At 38.9% G+C, this 12565-nt stretch overlaps 2 protein-coding genes across 3 annotated transcripts in view; both read left to right on the forward strand.

Moving 5' to 3' along the window:
• Window positions 1-1006: 1006 nt before the first annotated feature.
• Window positions 1007-7660, forward strand: sephs3 (selenophosphate synthetase 3). The gene is made up of 8 exons (XM_008412882.2): window positions 1007-1384; window positions 1813-1916; window positions 4172-4279; window positions 4428-4582; window positions 5159-5249; window positions 5726-5825; window positions 5974-6186; window positions 6838-7660. The coding sequence occupies exons 1-8, from the start codon at window positions 1036-1038 to the stop codon at window positions 7077-7079; spliced, it is 1362 nt and encodes a 453-aa protein (XP_008411104.2). The 5' UTR covers window positions 1007-1035; the 3' UTR covers window positions 7080-7660.
• Window positions 7661-8773: 1113 nt separating this feature from the next.
• Window positions 8774-12565, forward strand: part of ap4b1 (adaptor related protein complex 4 subunit beta 1) — a 25374-nt gene continuing 21582 nt past the window's right edge. Inside the window, exons 1-5 of one of the 2 annotated variants that reach the window (XM_017306019.1) lie at window positions 8777-8886; window positions 8969-9098; window positions 10037-10261; window positions 10348-10478; window positions 11485-11632. In XM_017306019.1, coding sequence (XP_017161508.1) covers window positions 8986-9098; window positions 10037-10261; window positions 10348-10478; window positions 11485-11632 — 617 coding nt within the window. In that variant the 5' untranslated portion in view covers window positions 8777-8886; window positions 8969-8985. Of the gene's footprint in view, window positions 9099-10036; window positions 10262-10347; window positions 10479-11484; window positions 11633-12565 lie in introns of both variants that reach the window. The other variant, XM_017306020.1, reaches the window with a different exon arrangement.

Below are 12565 nucleotides of genomic sequence, written 5' to 3' on the forward strand. Positions count from 1 at the left end.
TATGAAGTACATGTGTATACTTTGACATCATCATCCAACATATCAGTATTCATTGGACCTAATACTTAAAAATGTGACAATTTTTTAAAAAGAAAATGCATGTAGATTTACCTGATGAGCTTTAAAAGGATAATGAATATTCAAATGTTTTGGTTGCAAAAGTAGCTTTTTGTATCAACTCAAAACATGTATTATGTAGTAGAGATGGATTTACTCTTGTTGGAAAGAAAAGTAGCCATTCTCTATGTTCTGTGCCTGTGTTTTGACTGTGCCGCTGCTTTTATCTCTGATGCTAAACCTGACCCTTAACCCGTCATAACTCCTGCTGTGCCCCTTATCCTGTCTTATCCTTTATCTTTTGACGCCTGCTATTTATCAGTATGAATGTAAGCACATTAAACGTAATTTTTTTTTCGTATTGTGAGGATATTCTTTGTAATTGTAATTTGTTGCAAGGATTCACGAAATAAATCATTTATTCAATTGTCTATGTGTTTTAGTGACAGTTTAATGAGCCACTCGGGAGAAACCATTAACGTTGATTCTGAGGGGTCGTAGAAGTCTGGTGTTTTACGTTTTCATTCAAAAATACTTTAGAAGTACCAAAGGTAAATTAAATAATTGGGAATGTTTTCCACATTGCATAACCAGCATTAAAATGTTTCTTTAAAATGCAACGAATTGAAGAAAAGGATGTCTCCGGACCCGCTGGACTGATGGTACAGCTTAACCGTCCTCTTCTGCGACACACGCGCTTCGATTTTTTTTTCCGGCTCAACCTGGAGGCAGAAATTCCTGTTTAATTTCAAAATAAAAGACCCTCTGCCTTGTTTTATTACCAACTCTACCTTTATTATAAAATTTGGCTATGATACAAGATAACGCGCAAATGTAGTTTACCACACTTAAAAGTTTTAAATACAACTGTGTTTTCTAACTTTTTATTTTAAAGTCTATGGTCTGTCAGGAAGTTAAACTGACTTTATTTTGGTAACGCGGGTCTCCTAGTCACAACGGGTACTAGACACTCACCCCATGTTGCGTCTTTGCATATCAGGCCGAGCTGTCCGCCTTGCTTCGTGCTTTAAGACCACTCTGCGGGCTGGCATGTCGGGCTCACCTACCCCACCTCCCTCAGCTGAGACTGAGGGTTCCGGGGGGTGTTTCCCTCCTGGATACAAGCCTTTTAAACCCGAGGACCATGGCTTGGAACGCGGGTTCCGTCTTACATCTTACTCTGAGTTGAAGGGATGAGGATGCAAGGTCCCGCAGGAGGTTCTGCTCAAACTCCTCGCGGGACTGGAGGCGGACCGAGGCGATGGGCCAGGCAAGGCTGGAGACCAGGGTTCTGAGTTCGGCCAACAGTTGCCTGGACCCCGGCTTGGTAAGAAACTCCAGCACCAGCCCCTGTGCTCCGAGCTGCCGAAACCCGGTAGCTAACCTAAATTAGCTAACGAACAGTTGCTAATTCTATTAGCTTTGAGGACTCGTATGACAGGTGATGTGGACCATTCACAGTAGAGAAAGTTTTACAAATCATATAACCTTATTATAATGCAAATATAAAATAAGCACGTGTAAACCAGAACAATAGTTCCCTGAGCTGTTAAATTACTACACAGTGTAAATGATTCAGCAGAAATATCTGTATTGCTTCAAGTACGAAGTTCACCAATACTCATTCCAAGGAGTTACAGTATATGCACAATTACTCCTGAAATATGACCAATGAATGTTGCTGCTGCATAAAAACAACAGCTAAGTAGAGCTGCTAATGGAGAAAACTTGCATGTCTCTTTGTATTTATTCCAGGTATTGGGATGGACAGTTGTGTGACTCCATTGAGGCATGGAGGTCTCTCTCTGGTCCAGACCACTGATTTCTTCTACCCTCTGGTAGAAGATCCATACATGATGGTAAGTTTTTGTTGTGGATTTTTTTTTTCTACACGGCAGAAGTTATTAAAAACTCTTACAAATTTAGTATAAAAACATATCTAAAACTAGATTTGGACAATTATTCGTTCATCAGTCAAATATGGCTTCAGACAGCAGATTATTGAACACACTGACTTGACATGGGTGAGTATCCACATAAAAGCAACAATTTAGAAAGTTTAGTATGTTAGCTTACTGCCAAAGAGGGCAGAGAACAGTGGCTATTTTTGGATTAAACTGGGGAGGGTTGGAAAGATAAAAGATAAATGATTTAATTAATATTCAACACGCCGAACAGAGAACTAACATTGTTAACATCAAGCAAATGAATATATTTAACTTCACAGTGACAAAAACCACTGACTGTGGACTTCAATAACTACATTAAAGCAATGAATTTAAAAGGCTCCACCTAAATTCTGAAAGATTCACACAACTTCCTCCTGGTCCGCACAGACGTGACCTGCTTGTTCCTTGTCAAATTTCCCAAGGTTTTGACGTTCTGTCCAAATTTTCTTTCTGTTTAAATAATCCAATTTTTATAGTAATAAGAACATAAACTGTAATATTTGATACTATTTGTCGATTCAACAAGTGAAATGTGTTTTTAGCATAATATGCGAGTAGCCATGTCTGAAAGTGAAAAGCTTGAGTTGCTTAAGAATCAGACAAAAAACATTCCTCTGAAAATGAGAGACGATAATGAGATTGAAAAAATATGACACCAAATTATTGAAATATTCAAAAAGCACTCAGAATCTGAATATGAAATGAGCTTCCAGTGTTTGCTGTGGGTTAAATCTGCAGTAGTAGCTGTACAACGGGTCACCCTGAAAAGTTTCTAGACTTTTATAGAAAACTGACAGGATGATCAGTAAAACCCTCTGAGTCATTTCTGCTCTGTGACTTGATTTCTGCTCATAGTGACTCCAACTTATAAATGATTGATGTGACTAAGTGTTAATGATTAACCGTGTCAGCTTAACTATCACCAAGGGTTTTAATGGTGATTGTGTGCACTTTGAAGTTTATCTACGCCCATCTTTGCATATAAAAAAACACGCTAGCAAACTGAATGCTATCATATTTGAGAGGGGAACAAAAGAAAATTCACTTCGTGGTTCAAATGTCCGGAATTATTAGAGAGCGGAAGCTTAGGCTTCAAGCTTAGCCAGTTTTCTTTTTAATTTGGCTCCAAAGCTGTGCGTTTTTAATTCCTCTATAGATAGGTGGCTGCAACACAGCGGCTCTGTCATGAGTTCTGTCATATGTTACCACATCCCCCCTCAGAGCCTCATGAAGCAGCAGGGTGGTGAAAATTCTTGCCTAATGAAAACATCTAAGAGGTTTTTAAGCAGTTTGCATTAACTGACACTAAATGAAGCATTCAGCCATTGTTCTGCAAGGTTAAGCTTTACAAAAAGGGATCAGACATTCACCGTTTACAGCTCAGCTTCTGTACCAACCAGCCCTTTTAAATGGATTTCCACTCTTTTTTTTTTTTTTTTTGTAATGCATTCACTTTCCATTTTCTGATTTCTTTTTACGAATGATGATCTATAAGAGGAGCATTTAAAATTTTTAGTAGTCCTGCCATGAATGATCAGCATGCCTAGTTAAACCTAGAAATAAAGGAACTTTTTAAAAATGTCCTAATTTGTTGAATATAAATGTATCAAACCTTGATATTTTTAGAACTTAGACCTTTTAAAGACCATATGCCTAAACAACTCCAGTTTTTCTTGAAAAAATGTTCCCAAAATTAAATTCACTAACTTTTTAACGCAGGTACCTTTACGCAAAATATTGTCTGTTGCACATTTATTTCAGGAGGAATTGTTGCAGAAGTCAGTAGAAAGTTGTGATGTTTTGCCACAAGACTATGACGGCTTTTTAGGGCCATTGTAAATAAAATAATTTAAAAAATGTATTGGTTTTCTTTTGGTGAAAATTTACTAAGAAATTTTGTGAGTAATCTCAGGAACACTCTAGAAAAAACAAAGACATTTCTGAGTTTGGAAAGTTGAAAATCTAGAAAAAAAACCTAAGAAATTTAGAGATCTTCCTGGTTGGTAGTAACATGATGGATGTTTTTTCCAAGACACGTCCTATTTTGGGGGGGGAATATATTTATTAACTAAATTCAGGTTCTGATCCTCTAAAACTAGTTTGATCCTTCAGTTTTTTTGTGACGGTCCTGATGTCGCTCATTTGTTGTCCTTGCCGTGTCCCAGGGAAGGATAGCTTGTGCGAACGTCCTCAGTGACCTCTACGCCATGGGCATCACGGAGTGCGACAACATGCTGATGCTGCTGAGCCTCAGTCAGAAGATGAATGAAAAGGTAGCAACATATTCCATTTGTTTTGTAACTAATGAGCGCTGTCGCCAGTAAATCTTAAGTGGCAGGGTAACTGGTCCATAACGGCGTCTGTAGCTGCGTTGTGTTCCCTTCACCTCTGACCTTTAGGTTTTTGTTCGTCCGCCCGCAGGATCGAGAGCGAGTGACGCCGCTGATGATCAAAGGTTTCCGGGACGCAGCGGAGGAGGGAGGGACGTCGGTGACGGGGGGCCAGACGGTGATCAACCCCTGGATCATCGTTGGGGGTGTAGCATCAGTCGTCTGCCAGCCCAATGAGTTCATCATGTGAGTCAGATATGAGCTGAAGACCTCCCAAGATGCAACACGTTCACATTTCCACCTTCATCTTCCTGTTAACGTGGAAACATTCCATGTCCGTCGCTCCTTCCATCTTCACTCTCATATTTTCTTCTTTTTCTTCCTCTCTCTGTCTTTCATTCCTTCTGTTTGTTCTTTCTTCTGAATGTTTTCCCTTAACCCCTCAGAGTTGACTGAATCTCATTATTGATTCCTGATTGGGAAGATGGATTGTTTGAAAAAAGGGATTAAAATGCAGTTATTTAACACCAACACTTGCTGCAAGATTTATTGAAATTAAAAAATATTTAATTTAATTTAATTTAGAAATAAAATTCTAAATGAATTTCATAAATTATAAAGTAATCCCCTGCAGGTTTCTCTCTGAGTTTGCATTTTGGCAGGATTATTATTATTTTTTTACCAAACATTTCTGGCAGCATCATTCTCTGGGGTTAGAAGAATCCTGTTTCCTTTTGGCATAAAGAACTATGAACACAGTTGAGTTTTTATTAATAAAATAAAAAAAAGTAAATATGCTTGATGTTTGTGTTTCTGTCCCAGGCCCGATGGAGCGGTACCAGGTGACGTCCTGGTTCTGACCAAACCTCTGGGGACCCGAGTGGCTGTAAACGCCCACCAGTGGCTCGATCAGGTTCACCACTCACTTTAATACTGCTATATTTTTATTCATGTCTAGTTAATTTTAAACTGTATTCTATCAGCTTTGGGAGATCTGAAACCAATCTCACCCAGTGATCTTATCTACATCCACAAAGATCTGAAAATCAGCCGCTGTCCCTGTTTGCAAAAGACAGCAGGGACTATCGTTGCTAAAGCTACCAACTGGGCGACTTTTCAGACAAAAATATGAATATCGGAGAAAATCAGAATGGGCAGGTCAGACTTTTTAAACACTGCTGATCGATCAGAAAACTGCAAACAGTGCACCCCTAGTCTTTTACGTTATCCAGTCCTGGGGTTTCTGCAGTCAGAATGACAGATCCACTGACACAGACCCTCGTTCTGAGAAAAGGCTCCAGTCAGAACCCAGCTGAAGTTTAAAGCTGTCTGTAGATCAGGAATTTTCCCTATTCCTAAACCTGCCTGCTTGTTTTTTTTTTTCATCAGCCTGAAAAGTGGAACAGGATCAAGCTTGTTGTCACCAAAGAGGAGGTCAAAGAGGCATATTATGAAGCCATGTTCTCCATGGCAACGCTAAACCGAACAGGTACAACTCCTCCCACCCTCTGTGATTTTTTTCAGATTTTACCTAACTTTATAAATTCATGTCTATCTGGGATTCAGATCCACGTTAGTTGTCAGAGTTACCAGCGTGTGACTAACATAACTAACCCGTTCTTTCGTTTCTCCTGCAGCGGCGAGCCTAATGCACAAGTACCAGGCTCACGCCGCCACAGATGTGACCGGTTTCGGTTTGCTGGGTCACGCCAACAACCTGGCAGAGCAGCAGAAAAACGAGGTGTCCTTCGTTATCCACAACCTGCCCATCATAGCCAAGATGAGTGCCATCAGTAAGGCCTGTGGGAACTTGTTCAACCTGCTGCAGGGCAGATCGGCAGAGACCTCCGGTAAGAGGATGATCTGCAGGGCTGCTAGGCTGAGAAAGTAGATCTCGGTAGACATTTCTCTGCTTTTTACATTCTCACCTTTGTAGCTCATTGGTAATTTCTGAATGAGAAGCTAGCACTGCTCCACCATGCAGCTCGGCTGAATGAGCGATATTAAGATGAAACTTAAGGAGCTCGAGTCCGTATAAATAGAACCGCATAAGGTGTATTTTTCATCATGCTCTGTTTAGACCGTTTCTCTTTCTCTGGTGTTGCTCCGCCATCTTTGTTTCTTTATCAGCTGGCTTCCCTTAGGGATGACCAGCGTCAGCCTCTTCTGGATGGAGGCCAAACTACAACACTACAAGAAGGTCCAAGTGGATGTTATTAGTAAATTGATTGGAACTAATTTTAATCTAATAAATTATTGRTCTAAAATTAGTTGTAGGTCAATTGTTTGCATCCCCATTTCAGACTTCTTTTTTTTTAATTGTTTTTTATACTTTTAACACAAAATGCAATTATGTTTAAATAAGCAGAGAAAGTTTAGAAAATAAATAACATTTTTAACTTTCAAGATCACCTCAGAATTAAAAGTCTGAATGCTTGTAAAAACAACAGAAATCTATGAGGAGTGAATCCAGACGTTAACCCCCAGCCTCTCCCCAACAGGTGGGCTGCTGGTGTGCTTACCCAGAGAGCAGGCGGCCAAGTTCTGTTCAGAGATGAAGAGCCTCAACGCGGCTCAGGGCGCCTCAAACGGAGCCTGGATCATCGGCATCGTGGAAAAAGGAGACCGGCGGGCGCGCATCATCGACAAGCCGCGCATCATCGAGGTGCCGGCCCGAGGAAGCCAGGCGGCCAATCAAGACAACAGCACCGCCAACCCCGACCCAAGCAGCAATTTGGCTTAGACGGCGCCGCTGCAATCTCTGACACTACCCTGGAGTGTGTGTGGGTGTGTTTGTGTTTATATGGAATTGTTCATCTAACTGGTGAAAGGTTATGAACCAAAATGACCGTCATCTGTTGAAACGAGGCGACACTTTTACCTTTGATATGATCAACTATGGGTTCTTTCTAACCCCATTCCTTTGCTTTCTAGCAGAATCCCTCTTGTTATGTCTTAATCTGCTTTATTTAATTTCGGGGATGTATTCAGATGGGGATGTTGTTAAACGAGCGATGTGGAGAATCGACAGACTAATCCTGGCACCTGGTTCTGTCCGCTGTGCTCACTGGAAGGCTTGAGCAGCTTCCTCAGAGCAGCTGGGCAGTGTCCAGGATTCCTGCCTCCGACAGCTGATTGGCCGTCCATCAGAGTCTTTTCCTCTCTTCCTATTTTATGAAGCTCTGCACATTAAACCCGAAGCACAGGGCCAGGCAGAGTGGATGTTTGTTGGATTAGAGGAGGGACTGAAACTGCTGGAGGTTTAAAGCTGTTTGTCTGTGGATTTTTCTGCATTTCATACTCAATAAAACCACCAAAACTCTGTTTGGCTGTTTTTGTTGAAAAGATTTACAGATTTAAAAGTAAAACTGAAGTTAAAACACTGTTCTGGAAAGTATAAATATATTCCATGTCTGGATAGATTTGAAAATGATCAAAATATGCAGCAATGATTGTTTTTGCAGACTTTATTCTCTGCCATTTATAAATATTTTATCCATCCATAAAACATTTTTGTCATCCTTAAAACATGTTTTTTTTTTTTTTCTGGTCTCATATTTAATGCCTTGGCTTGACAGAAAATTCTGTAGCAAATTGAAGTTTTGCATTTACATTTTGAAAAAAGGCCAGGAATGACCAGGAAATTGTGGAAAAGTGATGAATATTGATGTGAGGACTCTGTTATTTAGTTGTACTTTGAGCAGAAGCATAAAAACATTCCTAAAGATTTAATATATAAATAGATATAGCATCTTATTTGCCTTGAAAATTTCTATGAATCTTTTGGAAACATTTTGCCAGTTGTTTTTGCAGTGCACAGTGTTGTGGTATACAAGTTTATTACAATTTCGAGCTTTTTGGTTGAAGGATGAGGTTCAGTTTTGGTGTTTGAACCTCATATTTTCCAAGTTGAAAATATTTTTTTTGTATGAAACCTTGAAACTATGTTTAAAAAAGCAAACAAAAAATAGTATTGGATGCAGAAGTAGTAGGTGCTATTATGAAACAATCCCTCCTGGGTACTTGAACCACAGTTTGAAAACCATGGATGACAATAATGTAAGAAGATTACAGGAAAGTTGCTGATAGCAGCAAAACAACGGATGAGTCAAATGTTTCCAAACAAAACAACATTGCTGAACAGAAATAAAAAAAGTCTGAAGCATGCAAATAAAAAAAAATATTTCCATGCACAAAAAGCGGTAATGACTTATTAAATTAATTTTGTTGAAATAAAATGAAGTATAGATTTAACTCAGAACCTAAATCAGCAAAGTATGAATAAGCAATGTGATACTTTTTCTTAAATTGGTGTAAATCCAGAATATTACCTGATTATTACCACAACTCTGCCCGAAATACGCACTGAGTTTATACACCTCTCCAACAAGCTCTTGTAAATCCCCTCCAGGACARCAGAGGGCGATGTAAAATCAAATCCACTGAGCTGCAGAAGAAAATGAAACATGGCGGCTGTAAATAAACTAGTCATCAAAGCAGGCTATCCTGGATAAAATGAGCAGTTTGAAGTTCTGCTGACTAATAATTTGGTAATACTTTATATTGAACCTATCTTGTGTTAGTCTACCCTGTGTCACCTCTAATATTAAGATGGTAACAGGTAATTTATAGTTTTTCTAGTTCTCATCATGCCGTATCTGAGTGGTAAGGAGATGGTGAAGGAGCTCAGGAGGGCTCTGTCGAACCCCAACATCCAGTCCGACCGTCTGCGGTACCGGAACACCGTGCTCAAAGTCATCAGGTGGGTTTCACCAGCTGTGTCTGTGTTGGTTCACAGGGCCGAACCTCCACAGCTCTGGGGCCCGCAGACACCTTAAACATTAAAACCGTGTATGAGCTTCACAGAAACATGGACTACAATTTAGAATGAGGGAGCAGGACCCAAACACATGGACCTGACTTCTAAAGTTTATTCCTATTAACAACTAAACACAATCAATTATTATTCAAAATTATTCTGCTAAATTTAGCTGAACAATAGAAAAGGGGTTTTATATGCTTTTAAAAATAATATAGGATCGTGTATATTCCTAATCTCTGTGAAGCAAATCTAAGTTTCTTAATTGAAATTAGCATTAAATTTACTTTTAAGTATTTTTGTAGCTTGGCTGCTCTGAGTAGTCATTAATTATTTATATAAGGAGCAGGGGTGACGTCCTGCTGTGTGAGTGAGCAGTTTCTGTAAAACAAAGACAAAATTATTTGAGGTGATAATTCAAAATATCTTCAGCATCTTTTATTAGTGATTAGTACAACTGTTGCAACTAGCGTTCCAAAACCATCTGTCTCCTTGTGTTTGTTTCGGATAATAGTGATCCTCACCTTGACTCTGAGATTTTTAAAAGCTGGTAAAATTCCATAATTCAGCATGTTTCTTATCACATAAATTTGCGGAATAAAACAGAGCGACTTCCCTGTACTTCTTCCAGCTTTCCGGTCAATCGTTGATGTCTTGCTCTCTCTCTACCTGGCAGCCTGAATGTATCACAGACTCTTCTTAGATGTTAAAGTTTCCTTTCAATTAGCTCCCATGTACTTGTCTTGATTTAGTTTTAAACTCCTCACAGATGCTGCCAACAGCTGACTTTGGTTCTCCCTCCCTCACTAGCAGCTTCCGCTCCGAAAAAGTGTTTTTCTTAGCCATATGTGGTCATGCTGACGTGTGCCTCTCCATCTCAGGGCTATGTCTCAGGGCGTGGATGTGTCCGACCTGTTCAGTGAAATGGTGAAAGCCTGCGCCACAGTGGATGTCGTCCAGAAGAAACTGGTGTACGTCTTCCTGTGTTGCTATGCCCACCTGAACCCAGAGCTGTCCCTTCTGGTCGTCAACACTCTGAGGAAAGACTGCCTGGATCCCAACCCCATGGTGCGCAGCCTGGCCCTGAGGAGCATGACCAACCTGAGGTGAGCAGGGAGACATGCCCGGGCGCTAACGCGAACCCCACAGCGCTCCGTAACAGATTCCTGCTCACTGCTTCTGTGTGTGGCAGGTTGTCCAGCTTAGTGGAGTATGTGGAGCAACCTCTGACCGCAGGGCTGAGAGACAGGGCGGCTTGCGTCCGACGGGTGGCCGTCCTTGGTTGGGCCAAGCTGCACAATCTCCAACCTGGCTCTGAAATAGGTGGACTTTTCAATGAATCAATCAATCAATCAATCAAATTTTATTTGTATAGCACATTTCAGCAGCAAGGCATTTCAAAGTGCTTTCCATAATTTAAAAAAACAAACAAAAAAAAACAGCATGTGACATTGAATAAACAGTAAAAAAGAGAAAAAAAAGAAAAAAAAAGAAAAGAAATAAAGATTAAAAAAGATAATAACATTAAAACCTGCACCTCTTTTCAACCAGGGGGGAAGACACCCGCACCCCTGTCCTTATCTGGGACTCAAACCTGATCTAAGACTTTAGTCAAAATGCTGTTTGACAAGGACTCCAACCTCTTTTCATTTCTTCTGTCTCTTTAAAAAGGAAAAAAAAAGAGCAGGAAAAGTAAGAAATAAGTGGGAGTTCATTTGAGGTTCCTCTTTCAACCAAAAGTGATGCAAATAAGACAATCTGCCAAATCATACTGAGGAAGTACCCAGAAGCATGATGATCAGCAACAACTAAAGGTTTCTCACATTGCCAAGGAATTGTTAGAAAACTTTGATTTAATCCATGGGATCAGTGCATTTGCTTGGCAGGACCTGGCAGATGCTTTCTCTTTTAATTCCCATAGAAGCAACTAATTATGAATTAGAATTGTATTGTAATATTTTGTGGTACTATTTTGATAWTGCCAAAAATTATGATAAAAACGATTTAGTGCTGCTTTTTATAGGTACAAAAAGTAAGTAGCACTTTTATACCTATAGGCGTTAAATCAAATAACATTCTTACTTGATATAGGCTTGTTCAGGACACCGGTCACTTAAAGAAGTGTGATTCATATCACTAAACTGCACACAATAACTGCTTTTTCATATTTTCAAATTTACCGAAAATTATAAATTTTCAATAATTTAGAATTTTATTTTTTTTTTAAACATTAATTGAATGATAAATCTAAATTCTTATCATGGTAAGAATTTTTTCACAATAAATGATGAATGAGTGAATAGCAGCTGGTGTTTGGGATATGCTCCAGACGGCGCGGTGGTGAACGAGCTGTACAGCCTGCTGAGGGACCCGGACCCCGTGGTGATGGTGAACTGCCTCAGAGCTCTGGAGGAGGTCCTGAAGGACGAGGGGGGTGTCGTCATTAACAAGCCCATCACTCATCACCTCCTCAACAGGTTGGTCCAGTGAGACGAGTTAAGGCATAGCTGTGAAGTGGAAGAAAAATTAAATATGGATTTTCAACTTGTTTCCAACATCTGGGCAATATGTCTGAAAAGCGGAATTAGGGTTGAAATATGTATCGCAATATAAGCATTTCATGTCAGTCGATATTGATATCGACTATCTCTAGATAAACAAGTCAGGAAAAAGTTAAGAAAACAATATGGAAGGACAGGGAAATAGTCCAGTTATGGCAGCTTGACTGAAACAACCTTCATATGTAGGTGTGGAATTCTGTTTCAGTTCAGTTAGAAAATAAAAGGCGACTTAAACACCAACTCAGACAGATCATCAGTACAGCAGGTGTTTAATGAGGTGAGCAGACAAAAGTATTGTCTGCTCACCTCATTGAGCAGACAATAATTTTGTCTGCTCAATGTGATCACTTGTGATCACTAGCTAACACAAGTGATCAATGTGTTAGCTAATCTAACACATTGATCACTTATTAATAATTGCAAAATAAATATCAAGCCACAAAAACATAAGACTGTAATGGACTGAATATTCTGTTGTTTTTGTGGAGATATTACTAGTACCATTATTAAAAAACAATAGCAGCAATAACAATATTAAATTATAAAAACTTAATAATGTTATTATTGCTATTGTTTAATAATAATAATAATAATAATAATAATAGTACCAATAATAATACTATCATTATTATTTAAAACAATAGCAATAATATTAATTAGAATAACTTTATATTATTATAATATAATAAATTATATTAATTTAATGTTATTCAATTATAACTATGTTATTATTTAATACTGTTATTGCGATTGTTTTTAATAATAATAATACTAATAATAGTATTATTATTAAAAACAATAGCAATAATAATATTAATTAGAATAACTTTATATTATTATAATATAATA

Source organism: Poecilia reticulata, linkage group LG7 (assembly GCF_000633615.1).
Source record: "Poecilia reticulata strain Guanapo linkage group LG7, Guppy_female_1.0+MT, whole genome shotgun sequence".
Lineage (NCBI taxonomy): Eukaryota > Metazoa > Chordata > Actinopteri > Cyprinodontiformes > Poeciliidae > Poecilia > Poecilia reticulata.